The following is a 26,315-nucleotide window of genomic DNA, read 5'->3' as shown; positions in this document are numbered from 1 at the left end:
AATCCTGCCACATACTCTCATGAAGATACAGGTGAATGCATTGGGTACTGCAATGGCTTTGAGCCCTGACAAATATTCAGGCAATAGCACGGAGGACTTGCGCTCCAGGATTTGCCGCACTCCGAGCTAAGCTGTTTCAGTAATAATATTGGCATCTATCCGGAAAGTGCAAAATTGCCCAGGCATGCTCGGTGCACAAAAGCAGGACACATCCAACCCGGTCAACTACTGTCCTATCAGTCTGCTCTCAATCATCACTCAATCATGCGCCGAAGTCCCAGGTTCGATCCTGGCTCTGGGTCACTGTCCATGTGGAGTTTGTACATTCTCCCCGTTTTTGCGTGGGTTTCACCCCCACAACCCAAAAGATGTGCAGGCTAGGTAGATTGGCCACGCTAAATTGCCCCTTAATTGGAAAAATTAATTGGTTACTCTAAATTTTTTTTTTTTTTTTTTTTAAATCATCACTCAATCATCAGTGAAGTGACGGACAGGGTGGTCAACAATGCTATCAAGCGGCACTTGTTCAGCAATTACCTGCTCACGGGCACTTAGTTTGGGATTCGTCAGGGTCACTCAGCTCCTGACCTAATTACTACCTTAGTTCAAACAGGGGCCAAAGAGTCGAACTCCAGAGACGAGGTGATTTGACCAAGTGCAGCATCAAGGAGCCTGAGCAAAACTGGAGTCAATGAGAATCAGGGGGCAAAAGTCTGAGTTGGAGTCATACCTAGCAGAAAGGAAGATGGTCGCGGTTGTTGGAGGTCAATCATCTGGGTATCTCTGCAAGAATTCCTCAGGGTAGGCTCAACCATCTTCACCTGCTTCATCAGTGACCTTCCTTCCATCATTAGATCAGAAGTGGGGATTGTTAGGTGATGGTTGCACAAAGTTCAGCACATACCAGACACTTCAGATACTGAAGCAGTCCTATCCAAATGCAGCAAGACCTGGACATTGACCAGAAACTTAACTGAGCTAGCCAATAAATACTGTGACTACAAGAGCAGGTCAAAGGCTAGGAATCTTGTGGCGAGTAACGCATCTCTCAACTCCCCAAAGCCTGTCCACCATGACAAGGCACAAAGAGTGAGTTGGATACTCAAGTGTTGTTGGAGAAGCTCTTCCAGGCAAGTTAAGAAGCTTGACACCATCCAGGACCAAACAGCCCATTTTATTGACATCCCATCCAGACATTCACTCCCTCCACCTTCAATACACAGTGGCAGCAGTGCGCACCATCTACAAGATGCACTGCAGTAACGCATGAAGGCTCCTTAAACAGCAAACCAACCATCTAGAAAGACAAGGACAACAGAAACCTGGGAATGCCACCGCCTGCAAGATCCCCTCCAAACCACTCCCAATACTGATTTGGAAATAAATTGCTGTTCCTTCACCATCACTGGGTCAAGATATGGAACATTTGTCCTAACACGGTAGCATAGTGGTTAGCATAGTTGCTTCACAGCTCCAGGGTCCCAGGTTCGATCCCCGGCTTGGGTCACAGTCTGTGGAGTCTGCACGTTCTCCCCGTGCCTGCGTGGATTTCCTCCGGGTGCTCCGGTTTCCTCCCACAGTCCAAAGATGTGCGGGTTAGGTGGACTGGCCATGCTAAATTGCTCTTGGTTAATTGTGGTTACTGGGTTAAGGGGATGGGGTGGAGGAAGCGTGTGCTCGAGTGGGGTGCTCTTTCCAAGGGCCGGTGCAGACTCGATGGGCTGAATGGCCTCCTACACTGTAAATTCGATTCTACGATTGTAACGGCACTGTGGGAGCACCTACACCACGACGACTGCAGTGGTTGAAGAAGGCAGCTCACCACCAACTTTTCACAGGCAATTAGAGATAGGATAACCCTAGCCTGCGAAACCCATATCAAACAAATCAATAATAAAAAAGATTTTAAAATAAGTTCTCAAAGATATACCGTTCACGTAAAATTGCCCCATTAATACTACATGAAAACCAATATCAATGATTTTCAGAGTCGCAATGTATTTAAACTCAGTTGAGGGGAGCTCTGCAAGCAGGTAACACCATACTAGAATGGGAGAACTTGGTCCACAGAAACCCCTCCAGATGCAAAATGAAATTATTCATTTTAATCAAGTTAAATAACTTTGTCCATTCAGAAGCATTCCTGCAATATTTTTAATAACTTCCATTATTCTTTGTTAAATGTTTTACAGCTGTGCAACCAAATCATTCATGTCAGCGTATTAATATTTCCAAGTAAGCTGGTTGCTGGTTTTCAATCTGCACATTTTTTTCAAAATCTTCAGCTCAACATAAAAGAGAACAGATGGAAACCTTTTCCTAATCATTATTTTTCGGAACAAATCATTTCTGTAGACTAACTGGGATAAAAGTCAAATACTGCAGATGCTGGAAATCTGGACAAAAAGCAGGAAATGCTGAGCAAACACTCAGCAGGTCTGCCAGCATCTGCTGAGAGAGAAAGGAGTCAACATTTCAGGGCGATTATCTTTATTCTGGTTCAAGATTGCTTTTCCATTCCCATTCCGAAGAATTATTCGCTGCTAACGAAACATTATTACACTGCCAATGGAAATAAATTTAAAACTGAGCCTGCACCCCTGGCAAAATATTTGTTCCATTCCATACCCACAATGACAGACTCAAAATGTTTAATTTTGTATATTTTATAAAGAGGAGGAGGAAGATGCTCAATTAATTATTTATCTTTGTCTCACTTAGGAAGTCACTGGAGGTACGATTAACGTCTCTCCGGTCATAAAATTGTTGTGTTATAGTTATCCACTCAATGCTCTTCTATTCATAGCTGTGCAGGATGGGTGAGGGGGGATAAAAGAAATGCTAACTTTCTAACACTTTGCATGCATTGGATGCAACATAAAAGCATGACTTGAGTCTACTAATTACATAACCAACTATGCCATCACCCTCACTTAAAGGCATCTGTGTAGCTTACTGAAGGCTTTCTAAATTAAGGTGAAGATCAAATACACTGGGAGCCTTAGTCCAAAACGGTAATGGGCTCATTTTTTCAGCTTTGCCATGTGGTATATATGAAAACCTTTACCAAAAAGAGCAAACCAAGAACATGCTCATTTCCAAATTACAATGCATTTGCCACAACAATCTCCTATTTTTCTTCATGAAACGTGAGTGTTGTAGAATTGAACTGTTCACCTTTTGTCAGTGGTCCATTTTAGATTAAGTCAATTTAACGCAAATTAAAGGGCACTCCGGTCAGACTCACCATGCCATAGCACTTAATGAAGCAACGCACTATATATCCTCTCTTCCTCAAACCCACCCCTTGTTCCTTCACACCTCTCACACATCTTGATCTCACTTGCATTGCCCCCTTTCAGAATCTAGCCTGTACTCCCTATGAGCCCAAACTTGACTTTGTGCATCTGGATAATTAACCCTTTCTATTCCAATGGATTAAAATGATTTAGGCTACCAGCATAACCTTCTGATTCTGCCATCAAGCACCATGAAGCTATCTACATGGCTCAGGCAGAAAACCACAAACTTAAACAAAGAAAACTGCAAATCTGTTCTGTTTTTCACACTGTACAGAATTCTTTTTGCGCTTGAAATGCATCGAGTGCAATAGCCTTTCTTACTGCTGAAAGAGGAAATAAATAGACTAATGTAGGAAGACATGTAACAAGAATTATTTTGGCATTCTGCTAACAGCAGGTCTCAAAGAACTGTTCCATGATTCCATGGGTTTCAGTAATGTTGGCAAAACATCATCAACTTAGTTTAATTCTCCAGACTGTAAAATATCCACTTGCCCCTAAATTATACTGCTTCGGTTACAATACGGGGCAACTCAAGTTTAAAACTAAATTACGGATGAACTTTTTTTTTTTGAAGTTACAAATTCCATAAAGATTTTTATTCAATGTGACAGCACAGCACCAGTTGCTTTCAATCAAACCAGGCTACTGGATCGGTGTCTAACTAATCAAATGTCTCTGTGGGCGTGGGTGTCTCAGTCATTATCAACGGAATGCTTAAAATTAATATTTAAGGCAGCACAAATAACACCTCTCAATTCTTCTATCATGGGCGAAAGGAAGAACAGCCAAAAGCTACAAGGAAATGGAATGAGTTTGCAAGGCCTCCTTCGGTGCTCTGTCAGTTCATGATCCTACACATCATTTTAGGCAGCCAGTGTCAGCAAGCATCTCGTTTAACCACTGCATAGGAAACCTCTCTCCCAATGTCCCCAATTTCAGACAACCATACCCACTGCACCCACATCCATCATTGCTCGCAGAAGAATACCAGGGCTTAAAGGTTTAATGTATGACCCCAATCGTAATGCTTAAAATAATGAGAGATTTGATGAGGCAGATGCAGAGACGCCATTTCCTAAGGTGGCAGAATGGGGAGGGAGCGTGAACACTGGGCCAAGTCATTCGAGTGAAATCAGGAAGCACTTTTTCACTGTAAACGTGGAACACTCTTCCGCCAAAAAGTTGTGAATTTACATTTCAACTAATCGATTTGAAATTCAAGACTGAGATCAACATATTACCAAGATGCACAAATGAATAGCAAATAAATGGAACTGAGACACAAATCAGCTATGATCGAATTGAATGGTGAAACATGCTCAAGGGGTTGAAAGGCATACTGTTCTTAACCTGTACTTCCTGACTTTTAAAATTCATTTACGGGATGTAGGCATCACTGCTTAGGCCAGCATTTATTGCCCATCTCTCATTATCCCTCAAAAGGTGGTGATGAACTGCCTTCTTGAACCCACTGCAGTCTATGTGGTGTAAGGGAGGGAGTTTCAGGATCATGACACAGCGACAGTGAAGGGACAGAGATATATTTCCAAGTCAGGGTGGTGTGACTTGGAGGGAACCTCCAAGTGGGGGTGTTCCTAGCTATCAGCTGCTCTTGGCCTTCCAGATGGTAGGGATCATAGGTTTAGAAGGCACGGCCACCGGAAGCTTGGTGAGTTCCTGCAGTGCATTTTGTAGATGGTACACACTGCTGCCGCTGTTTGTCAGTGGTCGAGGGACTGAATGTCTGTGGAAGGGGTAGCAATCAATGAGCTGCTTTATCCTGGATGGAGCTTCTTGTGCTTTTGGAGCTGCACTCATCCAGGCAAGGTGAAGAATATCCCATTACACTCCTGGCTTATGTGGACAGTCTTCATTTTCTGGTCAATGGTAACCCCATGATGCTGATAGTGGGAAATTCATCAAAGGTAATGCCATTGAATGTCAAGGGCGATGTTTAGATCCTCTCTTATTGGAGATGGGCACTTTGCGGCGTGCATGGTACTTGTCACTCATCAGCCCAAGCCTGGATATTGTCGAGGTCTTTATGCATGTGGACACGGACTGTTTCAGTACAAGTCATCATGAATGATGCTGAACATTGTGCAGTCATGCAGTCATCTGCAAATACCCCCACTTCTGATCTTCTGACGGAAGGAAGGTCATTGATGAAGCAGCTGAGGAACGTCAGCAGTGATGTCCTGGAGTTGAGATGATGGAGGTCCAACCACCGCAACCATCTTCCTTTGTGCCAGATATGACTCAAACCAGCGGAGAGTTCTCCCATGGACTCCCACTTTTGCTAGGGCTCCTTGATGCCACACTCAATCAAACACTGCCTTAATATTAAGGGCAGTCAACTCTCACCTCACGTCACATCTGCACTTTTGTCCATGTTGGAATCATGGCTGTAATGAAGTCAAGAGTTGAGTGACACTGGCGGAACCAAATCTGAACATCCACAAGCAGGCTACTGCTAAGAGCCACTTGATAGCAGTGTCAATGACCCCCCTCCATCACTTTCCTGACGACTGATTGTAGACTGAAAGGGCAGTAACTGGCAGGTGGCAATTAGCAGGGTTGGATAGGTCAGTGAGGACAGGACATACGGAGACAACGTTCCTCATTGCCAGGTAAATGCCAGTGTTGTAGCTGTACTGGAACAGCTTGGCTAGGGGTGCGGCAAGCTTTGAAGCACAAGTCTCCAGTACTATTGCCGGAATATTGTTAGGGCCCATAGCCTTTGCAGCATCCAGTTTCTTCAACTGTTTCTTGATATTACCTGGAGTGAATTGAATTAGCTGAAGACGGATGTGATGCTGGGAATCTGGAGGAGGCTGAGATGGATCATCCACTCTGCACTTTTGGCTGAAGATAATTCAAATACTGCAGCCTTATCTTTTGCACCTGTGTGCTGGGTTCCTCCATCATGGAAGACAGGTAGGCATATTTGTGGAGCCTCCTCCAGTGAGTTGTTTAATTATCCACCACTATTCACAGCTGGATGTGGCAGGGCTGCAGAAATTAGATCGGATCTATTGGTTGTGGGATCACTTAGCTCTGTCTATCACTTGCTGCTTTTACTGTTTGGCATCCAAGTAATCCTGAGCTTTAGCTTCACCTCTATTTTTAGATATGCCTGGTGTTGCACCTGGCATGGCCTCCTGCACTCCTCAGTGAACCAGGGATCATCCCCTGGCTTAGTGGCAATGGCAGAGTGGGGGATATGCCGGTCCACAAGGTTACAGATTGGTTAAGTACAGTTGGTTCCCTCACCACTTGACGCAGATCCAGTCTAGTAACTATGTACTTTAGGGTTCAGTCTCTAGTGGTGCTACTGAGCTACTCTTGGTGATGGATATTGAAGTCCCCCACCCACAGTACATTCTGCACCCTTGGTGTTTCCTCCAAGTGGTGTTCAAAGTGGGGGAGTACTGAATCATTAGCAATCGGGGGACAATGCATGGTGATAAGCAGGAGGTTTACTTGCCTATGTTTGACCTGTTGCCATGGGATCCGGAGTCAATACCCAGGAAAAATCCCTCCTGACAGTATAGCACTGTACCGCCACCTCTACGGGGTCGGTCCTGTTGGGGAGACAGGGCATACCCAGGAAAGGCGATGGCGGTGCCAAGGGCATGATCTTCAAGGCAAGCTTCTGTGAGATACGATTCCGAGTTTGACTATGTCAGGCTATTGCTTGACTAGTCTATGAGACAGCTATTGGACAAGCCCCCAGATGTTAGTAAGGAAGACTTTGCAGGCTCGATGGGGCTGGGTTTGCTGTAGTCGTTTCCGGTGCCTAGGGTGGTGCGCCCGGTTTAATTCCTTTGTGTTTTCTTCATATACAAATGGCTTGCTGGACCAGTTCAGAGGACTTTAAGAGTCAACCACATTGCTGTGGGTTTGGATTCCCATGTAGGCCAGACCAGGTGGATATGACAATCGTTTCATCATCATCATCAGACTTTTAATTTGAGATGTTCTATTGAGTTTTGAATTCCACCATCTGCTGTGGTGGGATTCAAACCCAGGTACCCAGAGTATTACCCTGGGTCTCTGGATTACTTGTCCAGTGACAATACCACTGCCTTCCCTGATCAGTATCCCCATAACCACAGCAACAATAAAAAAAAGTCCAAGATTTCATTGTTGTTTGTAGAATTAGTTTGAGCAAAATAGCTGTCATATACACCAATGAGTGGGCTTTATTTCCTATATGTGAAGCAGTAGTAATGAACAAGTAGATGTGGTACTAAATTAATTAGCCTTTTCCCTTTGTGCTTGATGGTGTGGTTTGATCTAGGTCGTAGTTTTTTAAATTCCTTAAAATAGATAACTACTTGATGTATCCAAGGTCCTAAAAGAACAAGAGTCTGGACAGGAAAGCATCAAGACAATGGGTACACTCACCAGTGACGGCTTTTTCAATCAGTCCTTCACAAGCATCAAAGTCACCTTTAAGAACCAGCTTGTCGTGCAGTTCAGTTAGCATTGGATGCTCCAATGCAATCTTTGTTTTCTTCTGCAGTGACTCAAAGGCCTCCGTGTAGTTGTGCTGGCGAAAGTGTTTCAGGCATAGCCTAATTGCTTCTTGTTCACGGTACTACTGGAACATAAGGAAACAGTGAAAAGAACATTTTTATGCTATGAAGTTTTGGTCTCCATACTTGCCCCACAATCACACGAACATACTAAATAAAAGCAGAAGAAGCCACTCAGCCCCTTGAGCTAGCTCTGCCATTTAATAAGATATTGGCGGATCGGCTTGTGTTGCTAATTCCACATTCCCATCAAACCCCGATAACTTTTGAAACCCTTGCCAAACAAAAATCTACCTACCTCCATCTTAAAAATGGCCCAGCCTCTACCGTCTTGAGGCAGAGAATTCCAAAAGTTGCACCACCGTCAGAGGAATTAAGTTCTCATCTGTCCTAAAACAGAGCCCCTAGTTCTGGACTCGCCCACAAGAGCAAGCATCTTTTCAGCATTCACCTTGTCAATACCATTCAGGATCTTTTATACTGCAATCAAATGACTCTTCACTTTTCTAAACTCCAGTGGAAACAAGCTCAGTTTGTCTCACCTTTCCTCAAAAGACTTGTTCCAGGTATAAACCTATTTTGAACCATTTCCAATGCATTTACATCCTTCTTTAAATAAGGAGACCAAAACTGCACAGTCCTGAAGATGCAATGTTCAACACCTATGAACATCAATTTGCTTCACTAAATTGAGAATCAGTTTGCCTTTTAGAACACTGAAGGGGCATGTGCAGGGCAAGCAACATCCAGCTCATTAAACATAGCACTTGATTGTCATAGTACTTAATCATATATGGCTAGATATTGGAGACGGATAAACTTGATTGTAAGGACTCTGAGTGCTGCTTGCAGAATGGGCCAAAGACAAAGAATCCAAGAGAACATCTTGAAGATCTGAAATTTTTAGTAACTACATGAATGCAAAATAAAGGTGTTTTATCAAGAAATCTTAGTTACAGTTGACAAATGAAATGTAATAAGGTTCTGATAAATATCCAATAGTAATGCAACAGAATAAGATGACCCAATGCCATCTTTCTGCTGTGATGTGGAGATGCTGGCGATGGACTGGGGTGGGCACAGTAAGAAGTCTTACAACACCAGGTTAAAGTTCAACAGGTATGTTTGGAATCACTAGCTTTTGGAGCGCAGCTCCTTCATCAGCTGAGTCTTTCTGCTGGCAATTTAATGACAAGAACCACATGGCCAAATCAGAGATTTGAAAATATACGCATAATTACAGTGGCTGCCAGCAGAGGGCGGCATGTGCCCGACAGCGGGGTGCCTCCGCAGTGAGGGTCACGCTGACACACGGATCGCGCCACTCTGCGTATGTGCAGCAGGTAGGCAGGCTCTTTAGTCAGTGAGAGCTCAACTCTGTCCAGCCTCTTGGTATCACCTGAGCCTGAAGGAAACAGGTTTTTTTTAAAAATAATTAAATATCTAATTTAAGGATGGACAACTGCAGCATACAGATTCACGGCCCTGGGGTCGGAGAATAAATTTAGTTTTTTTCAACCTGTGTCACAGAAGGTTGATGATGACTTGCAAAGCCATAAACAAAAGGTGTGTGATGCACCGCTCATGTGTTACTATCAGTCAAAGCGCTCGAATATTATATGGCTATTGATTTAGCTTGATATTGCAGTAGTTAGGTTTTAGTCTTTGCATGTTAGAGAAATTTAGGTTTCAAATTGTAATATCTTAAAAACGATTTCAAGTGCGTAACAATTCTAACTTGGCGTCACTGAACTTCACAAGTGACTCTTGCAACACTTGCGGATTAATATGAAGTATCCAGCTACTGACTAGAAGTGTCCTTCTATAATGGATCCCAAGTTTCAGAGAGCTGTTATCAATGTTCGAAGTGCATGGACGCAACCAAAGGTTTATAGGTAGAAAGTTTCACATGTACATCAGAAGAGAAATTGTAATCAGATACCTCAGCAGGATGATGCACTGATCTTTGGTCCAACAGAAAAAGCTGGTTAGTGAGGAAGTCAGCTCGTGAACTGAAGCTATAAATAAGGTGCAAGTTTCAATTTGTTTCTCCATATCAGGAGTTCTTAACTTTTGATGTAACTATGCACCAGTCACTTAGGGTAAGCATGCACGTGCAGCAGGCAGTAAATGGTATGTTGGCCTTCATATCGAGAAGATTAGCGTACAGGAGCAGAAATATCTTGCTGCAATTATATCGGGCCTTGGTGAGGCTACACCTGGAATATTGTGCGCAGTTTCGGTCTCCTTATCGGAGGGGGGATAGATGTTCTTGCTATAGAGGGAGTGCAGCGAAGGTTTACCAGACTGAATGCCAAGATGGTGAGGCTGGCGTCTGAGGAGAGATTGAATCAGTTAGTATTCACTGGAGTTCAGAAGAACAAGGGGTGGGGGTGGGGGGGGAGGAATCTCATAAAAACATACAAAATTCTAACAGGACTGGACAAAGTAGATGTAGGAAGGATGTTCCTGATGGTGGGTGTGGCCAGAACCAGGAGTCAGTCTGAGGGTACGAGGTAGACCATTTTGGACAGAGATGAGGAGAAATGTCTTCATCCAGAGAGTGGTCAGCCTGTGGAATTCATTACCATGAAGTAGTTGAGGCCAAAACATTGTATGTTTTCAAGAAGCAGTTAGATATAGTACTTGGGGCAAAGGGGATCATCAAAGGTTATGGGGGGAAAGTGGGATTAGGCTCTTGAGTTGGATGCTCAGCCATGATCATAATGAACGGTGAAGAGGCTCGAAGGGCCGAATGGTCTCCTCCTACTCCTATTTTCTTTGGTTCAATCAGCCAGGCTGCTTTGTCCTGGATGGTGTCGAGCTTCGAGTGTTGTTGGAACTGCACTCATCCAGACAAGAGGGGAGCATTCCATCTCACTCTTGACGTGCGCCTTGTCGATTATGGACAGGTTTTCGGGTGTCCGGAGGAGAGTTACTCAGCGCAGGATTCCTAGCCTCTGACTTGCTCTTCACAGCAGTTACCTGGCTAGTTGAAACCCCCGGGTTGTTGACAGTTGAGAATTTAGTGATAGTAATGCCATTAAATGTCATGTGGGGATAGTTAGAATCTCTCTCTGACCAAGCCTGGATATCGTCCAGGTCTTGTTGCATTTGGACATGGATTGCGTCAGTGTCTGAGTCGCCGCAAATGATGCTGAACATTGTGCAATCATCAGCGGAAATCCTCACTCTTGACCCTGATTGGGCCTCGGACACTACCTTGAGGAACTCCTGTAGCAATGACCTGGAGCCAAGATGACTAACTAACAACCACAACCATCTTCCTTTGTGGTAGGTATGGTTCCAACCAGCGGAGTGTTTGCCCGGATTCACAGTATCTATTTTTGCCAGGGTTCCTTGATGCTACGCTCAGTTAAATGCTGCCTTAGTGTCAAGGGCAGTCACTCATCTCTGGAGTTCAGCTCTCCTGTCCTGTGTTTTAACTAAGGCTGAGATGAGGTCAGGAGTTGAGTGGCCCAGGGGGAACCTAACAGAGTATCTGTGAGCAGGTTATTGCTAAACAAGTGCCACTTGATTACATGGTTGATGACCCCCTTCCATCACTTTACTGATGATAGAGTGTCGACTGATGGGGCAGAAATTGGTTCGGTTGGATTTGTCCTGCCTTTTACGTACAGGTGACACAAGGGCAATTTTCCACATTGCTAAGTGGATTCCAGTGTTGTCGCTGTACTGGAACAGATTGGTTGGGTGTGTGGCAAGTTTTAAGAGCACAGTACTATTGCCGGGATATCGTCAGGGTCAATAGCCTTTGAATTATCCAGTGCCTTTCGCCATTTCTTGATATCACGTGGAGTAAGTCAAATTGGCTGAAGACTGGCATTTGTGATACTGGGGACCTACGGACGAGGCCAAGATGGATCATTACCCAGCACGTCTGCCTGAAGAGTGTTGTAAAACTCCAGCCTTATCTTTTGCACTGATGGGCTCCCCCATCATTAAGGATGGGGATATTTGTGGAGCCTCTTTTTCCAGCGAGTTGTTTAAATGTCCGCCACCATTCACAACTGGATGTGGCAGGGCTGCAGGGATTAGATCTGATCCATCGATTGTGGGGTCACTTAGCTCTGCCTATCACTTGCTGCTTATGCTGTTTGCCGTGCAAGTAATCCCATGTTAGCGTCGATGAATCTGAAAGAATTACTCGACACTCACGTCTGTTCCAAAGGTCAAAACGGTTTATTTGTTACACCTGCGGGGAGCGAGTCTCTGACGAACCCCAAGCTCTCTCCACAGAACAAAAGAAAACCTAATCATTTATACACTCCTTCAGATAACTAACAGCCCAGTATGGCTGATCATGAGCCAGTGCAAATAATCCCATACTGTAGCTTCACCAGGTTGGCACCTCATGTTAAGATATCCAGCCTGGTGCTGCTCCTGCCATGCCCTCTTGCACTCCTCATTGAATCAGGTTTGATTCCCTGGCTTGGTGGTAATGGTAGAATGGGGATATGCCAGGCCAATGAGGTTACAGATTGTGGTTGAGTACAATTCTGAAATATGTGGTAACCAGGAGGAGGTTTCCTTGCCCATGTTTGATCTGATGCCATGAGACTTCAAGGGTCCAGAGTCGATATTAAGGACTCCAAGGGCAACACCTTCCCAACTGTATAATGTGTCCTGCCGGTAGGACAGGGCGAAGCCAAGAATGGAGATGGTTGTGTCTGGGGCATTGTCTCTAAGGTATGATTGTGAGCATGACTGTCAGGCGATTGCTTGACTAGCCTGTGAGACAGCTCTCCCAATTTTGGCACAAGCCCACAGAGGTTAATAAAGGGGACTGTGCAGGGTCAACAGGGCTGGGTTTGCCATTGTCACTGCTAATGCCTAGGTCAAGGCTGGGTGACCTGTCCAGTTTCATTCCTTTATGTACGTGTCATACCGGTTGGATACAACAGAATGGCTTGCTGGACCATTTCAGTCATCCACATTGCTGTAGGTCTGAAGTCACATGCAGGCCAGACCAGATAAAGGTCCAGACAGGCAGGCTTTCATCTCTAAAGGGCATTAGGATTTATGATAATGGACAATGGTTTCATGCTTCAATTAAAGATTTTAATTGAATTCAAACTTCATCATCTGCCATGGTAGCAACGTTGAAGTCCATGGGATTACAGGGCAGTCACAGTGCGGTAAAAATTTGGCTAAGGGACAGAAAGCAGAGTGGGTGTGAATGGGTGTTTTCCAGCCTGGAGAGAGGTGTACATAGAGTTCCCAGAAATGGCAGGTATATTGTTTGTCCCTCACTCTGGTTGTTTTGATTTCCATCAGTGACTTAGACGTAGCTTTACAGAGTATAATTACAAAGTGTGTAGAGGACGTGAAGCTTGGAAACGTATGATGATAGCAACAGACCGAAAAACAGAAAATGGAGAAATGGGTGGACAAGTTGCACACAAAACTCAACAATGAACTGTGGAACAAGGAGGCAATATAAACAAAATGGCATCATTTTAAAGGGAGTGCAGGGGCAGAGACTTGGTGGTTGGAGGGGTGGATACAAGGTCGATTGGTAAGGCTGCTTTAAAAAATGGGTTTCTTGTGTTTCATTTATGGAGAAAGAGTGGATGAAAAACACGATAAATATACAAACTATTTCTAAACCACTGGTTCAGCCTGAAGTGGAGTATCGTGCTCAATTCTGGATACAACATTTTAGAAAAGATATTAAGATCTTGGAGAAGGTGTAGAAGAGATTTCCCAGAATGATATCAGGAATGACTAGAGAAACAGAACAGATAACGGTTGACGGGTGGGTGACACGATGGCGCGGAGGACCCGGGTTCAATCCCGGCGCTTGTGGAGTTTACACATTCGCCCCGTGTCATCCCCACAATCCAAAGATGTGCAGGGTAGGGGGAAATCGGCCACACAAAACTGCCTCTTAATTGGAAAAAATATAATTGGGTACTCTAAATGATTAAAGGAAGATTTTATAAAGGTATTCAAAATGATAAAGCTTTTGATAGAGTAAAGAAAAACTCTTTCCAGTGGCAAACAGGTCAGTAACCAGCTGACGCTCAAAACAAAAAGTGAGTTGTTGAGATGTGGACACTGCCTGAAAGAGTAGTCCAAGAAGGTTTAATCGTAATATTTACAAGAGAATCGAATACTTGAAGCAAGAGACTTTACAGGGCTCAGGGGAGAACAGGCAGTGGAAATAGTTTTATAGCTCCATCAAAAGAGTCAGTACAGTACATCTTGGTTGAATGGCCGCCTTCTGTGCTTATCGTTCTATGATTCCAAGTGCAGTCATTCAACCCAAGATTCCAAATTTACTGGATGCTTTGAACAAGTGTGACAGGATAAATATTCATTGGTAAATGCAGGAATGAGAGAGAGGTGCGACAACTATAATTAAACAGGTTTCGTAATTACGGTAGGTGAACAAATAATTGCACTCAGCTGCTGTGAACCTTTTGGAGTAAATTCAACTCCCACTCAAACAAGGCCTTTAAAATGACTAAAAGAAAAAAAAGTCAGCACTCTGCAAACAATTAGAATGTGTCCCCTGCTCTCAAATACTGTTGAATGCTCTCGACTGAAAAGTACTGGATGCTTACATCAACATTTTCTGTACGCATAACCTTTTAGCAGTTGGATTCGAAAATCCTGGCAAAATCCAGTGAGCAAAAGGAAATGGTTACTTCTATGCTGCTCACCTGATAGTTACTGATCACTAAGATATAGGAGGAAGTGGAAATGTTCAGTACAATGGTGATGCATTTCAGAGGTTCATAAAGTGAGAAGGCCATTCAACATTTGCCTGTAAAAGAGAAATGCTGAATCACAGAGAAAATGCCTGACAGGGAGGGGCGGAGGCAGAGAAGGAGGAGGAAAGAAAGAAAGAAGGAAAGGAAAGAAAGGAGAGAGAGAGAGAGAGAGAGAGAGAGAGAGAGAGAGAGAGAGAGAGAGAGAGAGAGAGAGAGAGAGAGAGAGAGAGAGAGAGAGAGAGAGCGTGCCAAAATCTCATCTGCAGGCCTCCCGAGCTTGGTGGATGTGAGTGAATGAGCGGGTTGAGTGCGCGGGGCGTGAGGGAGAGTGTGTGAATGAGTGTGCAACTCACTCCCAGTCTCAGGATTTTCACTCACCCTTACCCCCACTCACAGTCGGTGAGAGTGATTGAGTGAGCAATCGGAGACGGAGTGAGCCTGACCCCCCCCCCCCCCACCCCAAGGGTCATCGTTATTAAAGACTCATTTTTCTTATCAATTCTCAGCAAATTGTGAGTAAGAGAAAAATTGAAATGTGGCCCCTCAATCAAAAAAAGTTGGACAAGCCTGATGTAAAGGAACACAAGTGGGATAAAGCTGCTAAATCTATTGTGTTCAGTTCAATCTCGGTGATAAATAGATATCTCAACCATTTTAAAGGTTTCTATGCAGTTCAATAAATGAAATAGTTAAAATTAGATTTTGGAACTAGTTAATTCCTTGATTGAAGTGATATTGAGTACCAAAAATTGCTCCTGCAGAAACTATTACATAATAGATTATAAAACACAATCCTTTACATGCTTAATGCAAGTTATCACTGCAAACTCAATATTCAGTAGCTATGTGGTGACATTTCAATTACTCCTTCCGAGATCAGAATCCTGAGAAAACACTCGAGGCAATGTGAATTCAGTTACATTTGGTTTACAGTTTTCCCAATTTCATGAAATTTGCAATTATCAAGTTATTTGCCCCAATCTTAATTTATTCGAGGCACAAACAAAATGCCTTCTGAAAATACATGTAATGTAACAGCTACAGAATTCAGCACCGAAACAAAGATCGACAAATGTGCACGGCAACTTTCCTAACAGCAGGTAGCAATTGATGAAGACGAGTATTAATTGGTTAGAATCGCAAAAAGGTTACAAGCACAGGAGACTATACAACCCGCCGTGTCCGTGTTTGCTCTCTGAATGAGCAATACACATGGTGCTGCTCCTCAGCCATTTCCCCATAGCCGTATCCATTTTTTCTATACAAATAATGATCCAATTGCCATGCCTCAATTGAACCTGCTTTCACCACTTTCTCAATCAGTGCATTCCAGACCCCCCCATTATCTTAAATCCATGTCTTCTGGTATTCCACCCTTCCACCATCTCCTTCCAGATTCCCTCATGATTTGGAATACCTCTATCAAACCTCCTCTCAAACTCCTCTCTCCAAAGAAAGCAGTCCCAACTTCTCCAATCTTTCTACACAAGTTCCTTGTCCCTGAAAGCATGCTCATGAATAATTCTGCACTCTCTCTCATGCTGTCACATCCTCCCCAAGTAATACCCAGAACTGGACGCAAGGCCAAACTAGTGTTTTATACAGTTTAAATGTAACTGCCTTCCTTCTGTACTCTACGCATCTATTTATAAAGCCCAAGATGATATATGCTTTATTAATCGTGCTCCCAACCCGTCTTGCCACCTTCAATAATTAGTGCACATATATCTCCTGGTGCCTCTACTCCTGCACCCACTTTTATAATTGAACTGTTTGTTTTATCTCGTTTCTCTGCTTTCTTCTCACAAAATTGAGTCACTTCATACTTTCTGCATTAAATTTCATCTGTTATATGTCCACCAACCTGCATCTCCTTTTGAAGCTCTACACTATCCTCATGGTGATTTGGGTTTGTAACTTGAAGAGCTAAATTAGTTTAAAAGCATTCAGTAAAACACATTTAGTTTATCAGATCAAAAAATAAATTGTAATTAAGGGATTCACTTAAAGATCAGTTTAGAACAGCCCAGAGCAGGTTACGGGGTCATGGATGGGTGAAGCATAGAACACCTCGCTGGTTTCACTTTACATGGGCGTCTACTGAGGGAGGTTTTTTGTTGCAGTTTTAACCTCATGTCAAGTTTGCAGCTTATCAAAAGAAGTTTGTCAAAATAATTAAGTTAGACAGACCTGCACTATAAGCAGAGTAAAACGCTAACTTCATCACTGACCACATGGAAGGTGCATGAGGCTTAATCTCAGTTTGGATCTTGTGACTAACAGAAACTGGATGATTGCCTAATTTGAAGTTAGTGGGACAATCTACAGTAGGTAGTAGAAAGTAACCAGATTACCTTTGTTCTGTTTACTTTGCAATATGCCCCCACAGTCAAGAGGCAGCAAATGAAAAATTGACCACTGATACTAGCTAGAGCAGAGGAACATTTTTCAGAGGACTGTGGAATACCTATGGGTGAGCGACCTTACAGAAATAAAAAAGCTTCACAGCAAGGAAGGAGGTGATTGCACTGAAGAAGGTACAGAGGCGATTCACCAGTATGTTTACTGGGATGGAGCATCTGAGCTACAAGGAGAGATTGGGTAGGCTTGGATTGTTTTCTTTAGAGCTGAGAAGGCTGGGGGGGGATATGATTGAAGTGCATGGGATCAGGAATGGTTTTGAACAGGGTAAATAGGAAGCAGCTGCTCTCCTTAGCTGATGGAGTCAATCACAGGGGGCATAGTTTTAGGGTGAAGGGCAGGAGATTCCAAGGGGGTTTGAGGATGGTGAGAACACATCCAATTATGATGGCAAAACTTCATTTGAGAGCCAGCTCCTCTCAAATCAGCAGTGCCACGTAACTTCCGAGGGGCTAGTATTTAGATTTCACTGACAATCATCTTAACACATTTACATTGCATCAAACTATGTATGCTCTCAGCTAAGGTGGTCCGCGACATTAAGCTTAGCTCTTGCTCCATCCATACAACATCTGCAGCATAAAAAAGTGAGACTTTAAATTCAGCATCAGTATAAAATAGTTCACATAAAATACAATACAGTACCTACCTTGCTGTACCAGTTAAGGCACGGTTGTACAATGTCTGGTTCATCTATTCCATGTAGTTCAACATACCAGATGCTGAAGTTAAAACTAGGACCCCAGGACATTAATGGAACTATAAGGAGAAGGATGGAAAAAAGTTGAGACTGTTTTTGGATATGCCTAAAATAGTTTCATATAATCTCAAAAGTAGCAATCACTCATTTAATGACTACCCAATGTTTTCTATATAGATTAAATAATGTCATCAATATATATTTGGCTGTTAAATTTGTCTTGGAGTGTCTTTTTAAGAAATATTTGTCTTATCACATGGCTTCAGTGATGTAATTGGGTGGGTGGAACTGGGCTGTGGCTCTGGGAGTTGGTTTTACTTTCGCTTTGAGTTTGAACTGGTTTTGTTCTGCACAGGTTGAAAGAAGTTTTTTTTCTCTACCTGCATTTTAAAAGTTGTTTCCAGACTGCTTGATAACTTGAAAAGAAATAACTTGTTTTCTGGAAGAAATTCAAACCTGCTGTTTTGGAAAGGCAATAGGAGCATCCATACCAGGTGCTATGTGCTGGGCCACCCCTTTGAAAAGGGGTTTCTGGTTTATTTGGAACAGCTAAAGGGTGAATGTATTAAGGGTACATAGAGTACTGTAGCTGTTGGGGCATTTATGTTGGTAATTGATAAAAATGCTTACTGTGTATTAAGAAAAATGATAACCAAATTCGTAGAATAAACTTTGTTTTTTGGTTTAAAGTGCTTACGGCTTCTGTTGAATAACACCTGAAAGGCACCTTGTGCTCATCGTAACCAAAATCAATAAACAGTTGTAGGTCAGGTGAACTCCATGATATACTTTGGAGTTTTCTAAACCTGGCCCATAACAAACTGAAATGGTAATAAACATGGGATTAAAGAGTTAAAGAGTACAAAGGGTAAACAAACCAGTTTATTCATTACTGCAAAGCTTCCTATAGAACGAAGAGAAAGGATTAAAGATCGGTCATTGCAGAATGAAATGGCAGCACATCCTTCACTTGCATACTAAAAGTGGGACTAAAGAATGTTTCCCACTATCTCCAGGAGGGCATTGTACAGACTAGCATTACTGCGGAGCTTTGCATAAATCAGTATTTTGCTTTCACAGAATGTGCATCGCATCAAGCTTTAAAGTAGTTTAGGTTATGGTCCAAGACCTGTTCTCTTCAAATAATAGCATTGCACTGAATTAAAGCTTTACTCTAGCTCTGCAATATCTTACTTGTAGCACATGCTCTTCAAGGATAATACGGCTACTTAATTGAAACCATTTGTCAAGCGCAAGATTTTGTGATCATTAATGACCAAGCAAGATTATCTCTATACAAGTAAAAGTAAGTAAACTCGCCATTGTCCCAGATGACCATAGGCTGTTTTCCCCTTTGAAAAGTGTTGACTGGTGGTGATTTGACCTCAGACAAGGAGCAAGGTTGAGAAGGCTATCTTCATCAGCTACCTCCACCAGTACGGGAATTGAACCTGCATCTTTAGCCTTGCTCTGTATCATGAACCAGATGTCCAGCCAACTGAGCTGAACCATATATGTATCTATAAATGGCCGCAATAAATATGCATAACTAGATTATCTTACCCATTGAGGACTGATAACAGTTAAACTTTTAAAATGTGTAGGTTCAATTTACAATGAACAACAGCAATTGTGTGTGGTATTATCATACATGAAGACAATGTAAGGGTTAATGAAATGTATTCAGACAGCCACTAGAGGGAGCTAGTCCTATAAGTATATACGGGATGATACTAAGCCTTTAGGGACAGAAGGTTAGAGACAGTGGTAGCAGAAGGAGTGAAGAGTTAGCTGGAGACAGACTAAAGGAAGATAGTGGGAAAGAGCAGATAGTAGTTTAAACTGGTAGTGAGTTTAGATGTAGACGAGAGTAGTTTGTGTGTCATTTATCAAATGTATGTTTCTGTGGGATAAGTGTCGAGTCCAGTTAGTAGTGCGAAATAAATTAGTTTTGTTTGTCAACAAAGCTTGTTGTTCTTTGATCAACACCATGCATCAAAGCAATCCGGGTAAAGTAAAGCAGAGAACAACACATTACCAAGTTATAAAATGTTGATGCTTGGTCCCTTTACAAAATGCATTTTAGGGACCAATTCCAATAATCCATTTAAGTCTTGGCAATAACAAAACAAGCTACCTCCCAATAGCATGGAGATTTAAAAAAAAACAGTAATAGCAGTCAGCAGAGAAGAGGCACTTCATAAGAGTGAGAACTACAGGTTCATGCCCCAAAGGCGGTCAGACAATCAAATCTACCAGTTACAATGCTGTGCTCCAAAAGGGAAAATTTTATTCCAGTCCAATACTTCCAATTTTACAAAAACATCCTGTTTTGAATTCCTCTCTTGAAAAGAATATCCCTCCTCATGATTTTTGCTTTTTCAACCTCTTCACACTGGGTTGAGCACTGAAGTATTATTACTGCAAACTTGGCTTGCTATTTGTTAAAAGGGAACAACATAATGGTCCAAAAAGGGGGAACCAGGCAGCATGGTGGCACAGTGGTTAGCACTGCTGCCTCATGGCACCGAGGTCCCAGGTTCGATCCGGGCTCTGCATTACTTGTCCGTGTGGAGTTTGCACATTCTCCTCGTGTTTGCGTGGCTTTCGCTCCCACAACACAAAGATGTGCAGGGTAGGTGGAGTGGCCGCGTTAAATTGCCCCTTACGTGGAAAAAATGAATTGGTTACTCTAAATTTATAGAAGAAAAAATGGGGGGAGCGGGGAGACGAATGCCCACTGCAGAAATGTGAAGTGGGTTTTGCCAGTTCTTGGTGAGGACAAGATCTGTATAGATAGCCTCGTAGGCATGAAGAATACCACAGATTAACAGAATAATACAGCACAGAAAAGCCCTTCGGCCCATCGAGTCTGCACCGACGCATGAAAGTCACCTGACCTGCCCACCTAATCCCATTTTCCAGTACTTGCCCATAACCTTGAATGTTATGATGTGCCAAGTGCTCATCCAGGTACGTTTTAAAGATTGTGAGGCATCCCGCCTCTACCACTCTCCCAGGCAGTGCTTTCCAGACCACCCTCTGGGCAAAAACGTTTTTTCCTCAATTCCCCCTAAATCTCCTGCCCCTCACCTCAAACTTGTGTCCCCTCAGGAGGCGACCCTTTAACTAAGGGGAACAGCTGCTTCCTATCCACCCTGTCCATGCCCCTCATAATCTTGTACACCTCGATCAGTTCGCCCCTCAATCATCTCTGCTCCAGTGAAAACATCCCAAGCCTATCCAATTTCTCTTCATTAATGTTACATCCCAGGCAATATCCTGGTGAATCGCCTCTGCACCCCCTCCAGTGCAATCACATCCTTCCTATAATGTGGTAAACAGAATAGCATACAGTTCTCCAGCTGTTGCATCACCAAAGTTCTTTACAAACTCCAACACGACCTCCCTACTTTTATCTTTTTCACCACCCTATTAACCTGCCATTCTGCAGAGATCTATGGACAAGCCGCAATGGTCCCCTTGTTCCTCGGAACTTCTCAGTTTCACGCCATTAAGTGAACACTAGGGAGAAATAAAACAAGCAACAGCATACAACGCATCAAGAAGCAGTGGTGTATCTAATGTGAATGGCTGCAACCCTTACTGAAAGTGAACTGGAAGGGGTCCAAACTTAAAAGGCAGAGGAAAATGCACAAAATGGAAAAAGGTGAACTACTTTGAAGCACAGATGCAATAATGCAGCCACACACTAAACAAGGTATTTTTAAATTAGAGACGACATATTTATAGTTTTAATGGCACTAGAGATGACTATTTGGCCCATCTTTCCCAAAAAAGTGTGCAATCTCTCAAGGTGCATCTACAAACTGAAACAGGACTTTTCCAGACACGTATAAAAGCTGTAAATGGAATAAGCAGCTAAATTTTAGTTTGAAGTCTTCATTTTTTGAGTTCCAAGGCTTGATTCCTCGCCAGTTATTTTCATATTCATCTTTTCCCTTGCACATATGTATCTGCCGGGAGCAGTCCGAGACTTTTTCTTCATGCCAATTCTCACAAAGTAATCTGTGTATTCAAATAATTCATTACTGGAGGAAATTATCTAAAAGGCTTCATTTTGTGACCGCTATATTGATGTGTTCCTTCAGCCAATTTAGTATCAAGTTAGAAGTGTAAATACGGAGTGAAATTGAATTGTTTTGCCTCACATTTCAATGTCACACAAAGCCAGGGCCAATTTGAAGCAAACCAGCAATACTGAGTAATCATCGCATTCTGAATTTTGATGGGCAGCTATTCAAACTTTAATACATTAATGCAGTTGAATAATTGGATGATAAAAGGGGAGTTAAATTGCAAATGCATATAAAATTATACATTTGGTGGTACATTTTCTACAAATACCAGATAATAAATAGGAGTACTTGTATTATCAAAACATTGGCCAAAGTATGACAGATTGAATCCAAATTGTGATTGCAAATGAGAAAATTAGCAATCAATTTAAATTTTAAGGGTTCTGTTCTGTCTAGATTAAATTCCACATCACATTTAAAGTTGTAACAATCAGATGGAACTACTCAGTTGCCCCACTGTGCTACACCCTCAATGTTATTCATAAAGTACAATCCACATAGACTTATGGAGTATACCCTGCAATAACATCTCATTTCAAACATTTGCTAATATGGAATACGAAGAAATTACTCTTTTCTCTGTAAAAGAGAAGGTTTAGAGATGACCTGGTCTTCAAAACTACTGTAGGGGTTCTAGACGTTCATCATAGAGAAGTTGGAGGTGAAATTGGCAACACCAGCAGCAGGAAACTTCAGCCAATCTTTTTTCCACTGAAGTTCCCAGAACAGCAGTCCAAACTCCATTTGGATATTTATTTCCTAGTCTCGGTGTCGCTTTTATCCGACTTGAAATTAAAACCTTGACAATATTTTCCAAGCGAATGGGAAATAAAACGACGTGGTGAAAAACCAGCAGCAAAATCGCTCCAAGCTTGTTTTTTGCTGTAGATCAATTTCACCCTCAAGATATTTCCACTCGTAGGGACTAGAAGCCATGAGTATAAGTTGGTCACTCTTAAATCAAGTAAAGAACTCTGAAGGAACGGATTTATTCGGAGTGCTGAGAATATGGAACTTGTTAACACATGGAATAAATGAAATGATGTGCACAGATCCATTTAAGAGGAAGCTAGATATGTGCAGGAAGAGGAAAAGGACTAGAAGGATATGTTAGTACAGCAAAATGAAAAAAGATGGGAGGAAATTAATGTTGAACGTAACACCGGCATAGAATTGATGGACTAAATGGCCTATTTCTATGCTGAACATACTATGGAAGCATGAATGTAATGGAATGAAGGACTGCCATCCATGCAGCACACTGGAGGATTTCAAGTTAGTTCCAAACGTCAAAAAAGCTTCAATTACTACTTCAGCTGTGAATAAATAAAAGAAAAATCACTGCACCAGGCAGAGATATCATATTGTCTACGACAATGTTCCATGCTATCCATAGCCAGTTCAGTTGAAGACTGCATTTGAAAAAAATGAATTTCTCAATCCATTGAGGGGCAGAGCAGAGGCACTGTACAATGTCCCAGGAACTGGATGGTCAAACAACACAACATTTAACCTGCATATGAAAAGAACAGAATGCCAATTAGTCCCAACTCTATATCATATTTCGGGAACCAGTTAGCAGATGGTGCAATTATGTCATACAGAAGAAAGTTAACCAGAAAACTTTATGTATTTGCTCATCCCTAATCTAGATAAAACTGCACTTTAAAGCTTTTTTTTTTTAAAGTTTACATGAAACAAAAAAGGTTGAAACTGTTTGAGAGATCGCCAGTGATTCAGCAGGTGTATACCAAGCTGTATGGTTCTGAGCTGTTGTGAGGAAATGTAGAAATTGTTAGATAGTATATTTCATATTTGTGACAGCAGTCATTTTTTTTAAAACCCCGATTTAAAATGCATATCGGCACTGTGTCCACTGGAGCTGCAATTAAAGAGCCATTAAAAGGGGAGGTAATCATCCATTTGATGCTCATTTGGAGAACCAGCAGATACGATGGGCTGAATGGCCTCCTTCTGCACCATAACATTTTGGTGGTTCTGTAAAGTATATGTCCAGTTGCCTTTTGCAAATTTCTATGGAATATGTTGTTATGGGCTGGATTCTTCCGCCCCGCCCGCTGCAAGATGGCAGTTCCACGTAAAGTTCCACTGACATCGCGTATGAATTTCAGGCCAGGCGGCGCAGCCAGACAATCCCGCCCTATGTCTTTATTGCAGTGCAGCTCAAATCTTAACAACACTGGCAGAATGCTCATCTTTATTTTGTCTCTAGTTCTTCTACTGATAATTTAAAAATCTATGATCCTGCAGTATAACAACCCACTTGACAGACGGTGGAAGTTCTCCCTACTAGCTTTGTCAAAAGCCCTCAATTTTGAATTGATCTTCCCCAAGTTGTTTTTGCTCCATCGAGAGGGCAGCACGGTGGCACAATGGTTAGCACTGCTGCCTCACAGCTCCAGGATGTTTAATTGGAATTTGTGGCAGATACAAATAGTACTTTCAAGATTTCCCTTTTATTGAAACAACTGTTTAACTGATAACTGTAACGCTATTTCTTTGATGTTAATGTGGTTAATTCTGTGTTTAAATTAAAGTTTGTTTAAACATAAAATATACCTATTGTTCAGAGTCACTACTCCTCGGGTGAAGTATCCTGTCCACAGTTTTACAAATTGAAAAAATAGTTTTGGGTGCTCGTCTGGTATTCTAATAGAAGTTGGGGTCTGGTTCGGTATCCTTCCACTCGCTTTGACAAAGTCATCCAGACTCGAAACGTTAGCTCCCCACAGATACCATCAGACCTGCTGCGATTGTCCACTATTTTCTGTTTTTGTTTAAGGTTCCAGCAAACACAGTAATTTGCTTTTACCTTAGTGTTTAAATAGTTACTCTGGAGAGACTTCCGGTGATGGCGGGCGGGAGGCGGCCGCACAATGGAGAGCCCCCGCTCGGGAACGGCAATTTCGGGGCTTTAAGCCCGGTCCCAGGGTCCGCGGAGGTGGCAGAAGAAGGGAGAAGGCACGGAGGAGGCACTGAGAAGACACAGGAGGAAAAAAAGAAGAAAAATGTCGAGGGTGAGCAGAAAAACGGCCGAAAAAAATCCAGCTGGAGGTCAGTCGGGGAGTGGAAAGGTCACCGCGGGGTCACCAGGAAAAATGGAGGCTGGAGCACCAGGGAAGGCCGCACTGCTTACGGCTGAAGAAATAACCAAGGTGATGGCTGCGGAATTTGAAAAGCAGTTGGCGCAGATTGCGAAATGCATGGAGTTGGTGAGGAAGGAGATGAGGCCGGTGTGTGCCGGCCAGTGAACGGGAGTGAGGTGGGGGGAGGGGCTGCGGCCATCGGAGCCTGGCAGAACAGGGTCCGAGTGGTCTAGCCGGGGTGGAAAGTTTGGGGGGGGGGGGGGGGGGGGGAGGAACCGAGGGTAGGGGGAGGAGTTTTACAAGAGGCAGTGGACGGGAGGAGCTGGAGGCCTTGGGGGGGGGGCGCTCTGTTTTTCCAGTGTCCTCAGTTCTTGTCAAATTTGTCAGCCATTTTTCAAATTTTGAAAATGTGCTTCCAATGCCAGTGTCCAAAATGTTTATAAAACTGATGAACAACAGTGCTTCCAGCAATGATCCATGTGGAGCACCACTCCTCCGCTTTTGATGGTCTGGATAAATACTTTCACCTCATGGCTGTTTTTTGCTTTGTAGGCAGCTCGCTACCCACTCTGCCACTTGTTCCATCTCCATGTGTGCTGACGTTAATCATGAGCCTAGTTTTGAAGTCCAAATATATTACATCTAATACAACCTTAATGTACCATTTCTGTCACTTCAATAAGGCTGATCAAGCATGACCTTTTCTTTAGAAATCGATGCTGACTCCTCATATTTTCAATTCCTATGTTTGTTAATAAATACTTTTGAGTATGAATTATCATCTTTCCTACCACTTGGTTCACTGAATTCCCTCGACTTCTTCTCACTCTCCTTTTGAAAATAGGAAGCCATATTATTTGCCATTCAATCCTCCAGCACGTTTCCCTTACTTATTTTTTTTACTGGCTATAACTTCGGCTATTTGTTCTCTAGCTATTTGTGGTATGCATCAATGCAATCCATCTAGGCCAAGCTTTTTATCCCTTTATTCAATATCACAAAGCCAACATTCAAATTGAAACACCGGGCGCGATTCTCCACCCCCCCCCCCCCCCCGAAGTGGCCGCGCCGTCGAGGTTCACGATGGCGCGGAATGGCCCCGGTCGCGACCGATTCAGGCCCTGACAATGGGCCAGTATCGGGGCCGCGTCATCTACCCGCACGAGGCCTTGTCGCCCGCGTAAAAGCGGCGCCGATTAGATGACGCGGCCAGCGCCGCATAACGGACGTCATCCGCACATGCGGGGTTGGCCGGCGCCAACCCGCGCATGCGTGGTTGCTGTCCTGTCCACATCCGCCCCGCAAGAAGATGGGGGACAGATCTTGCGGGGCGGCGGAAGGAAGGAGGTCCTCCTTCAGAGAGGACGGCCCGACGATCGGTGGGCACCCCACATTTAAGGT

The 26,315-nt window shown here is 43.1% G+C and overlaps 1 protein-coding gene across 4 annotated transcripts in view; it reads right to left on the bottom strand.

The window, feature by feature from the left end:
• Positions 1-26,315, bottom strand: part of mkln1 (muskelin 1, intracellular mediator containing kelch motifs) — a 195,571-nt gene that overhangs the window by 95,517 nt on the left and 73,739 nt on the right. For 3 of the 4 annotated variants that reach the window (XM_072471106.1, XM_072471109.1, XM_072471107.1), the window contains exons 5-6: positions 17,657-17,766; positions 7,716-7,908 (exon numbers count right to left, since the gene is read on the bottom strand). In XM_072471106.1, the coding sequence (XP_072327207.1) occupies positions 7,716-7,908; positions 17,657-17,766 (303 nt within the window). Of the gene's footprint in view, positions 1-7,715; positions 7,912-17,656; positions 17,767-26,315 lie in introns of those variants that run through there. The other variant, XM_072471110.1, reaches the window with a different exon arrangement.

This window comes from Scyliorhinus torazame, chromosome 13 (assembly GCF_047496885.1).
Source record: "Scyliorhinus torazame isolate Kashiwa2021f chromosome 13, sScyTor2.1, whole genome shotgun sequence".
Taxonomy (NCBI): Eukaryota; Metazoa; Chordata; class Chondrichthyes; order Carcharhiniformes; family Scyliorhinidae; genus Scyliorhinus; species Scyliorhinus torazame.
This window is presented reverse-complemented; position numbering and strand designations above follow the sequence as displayed.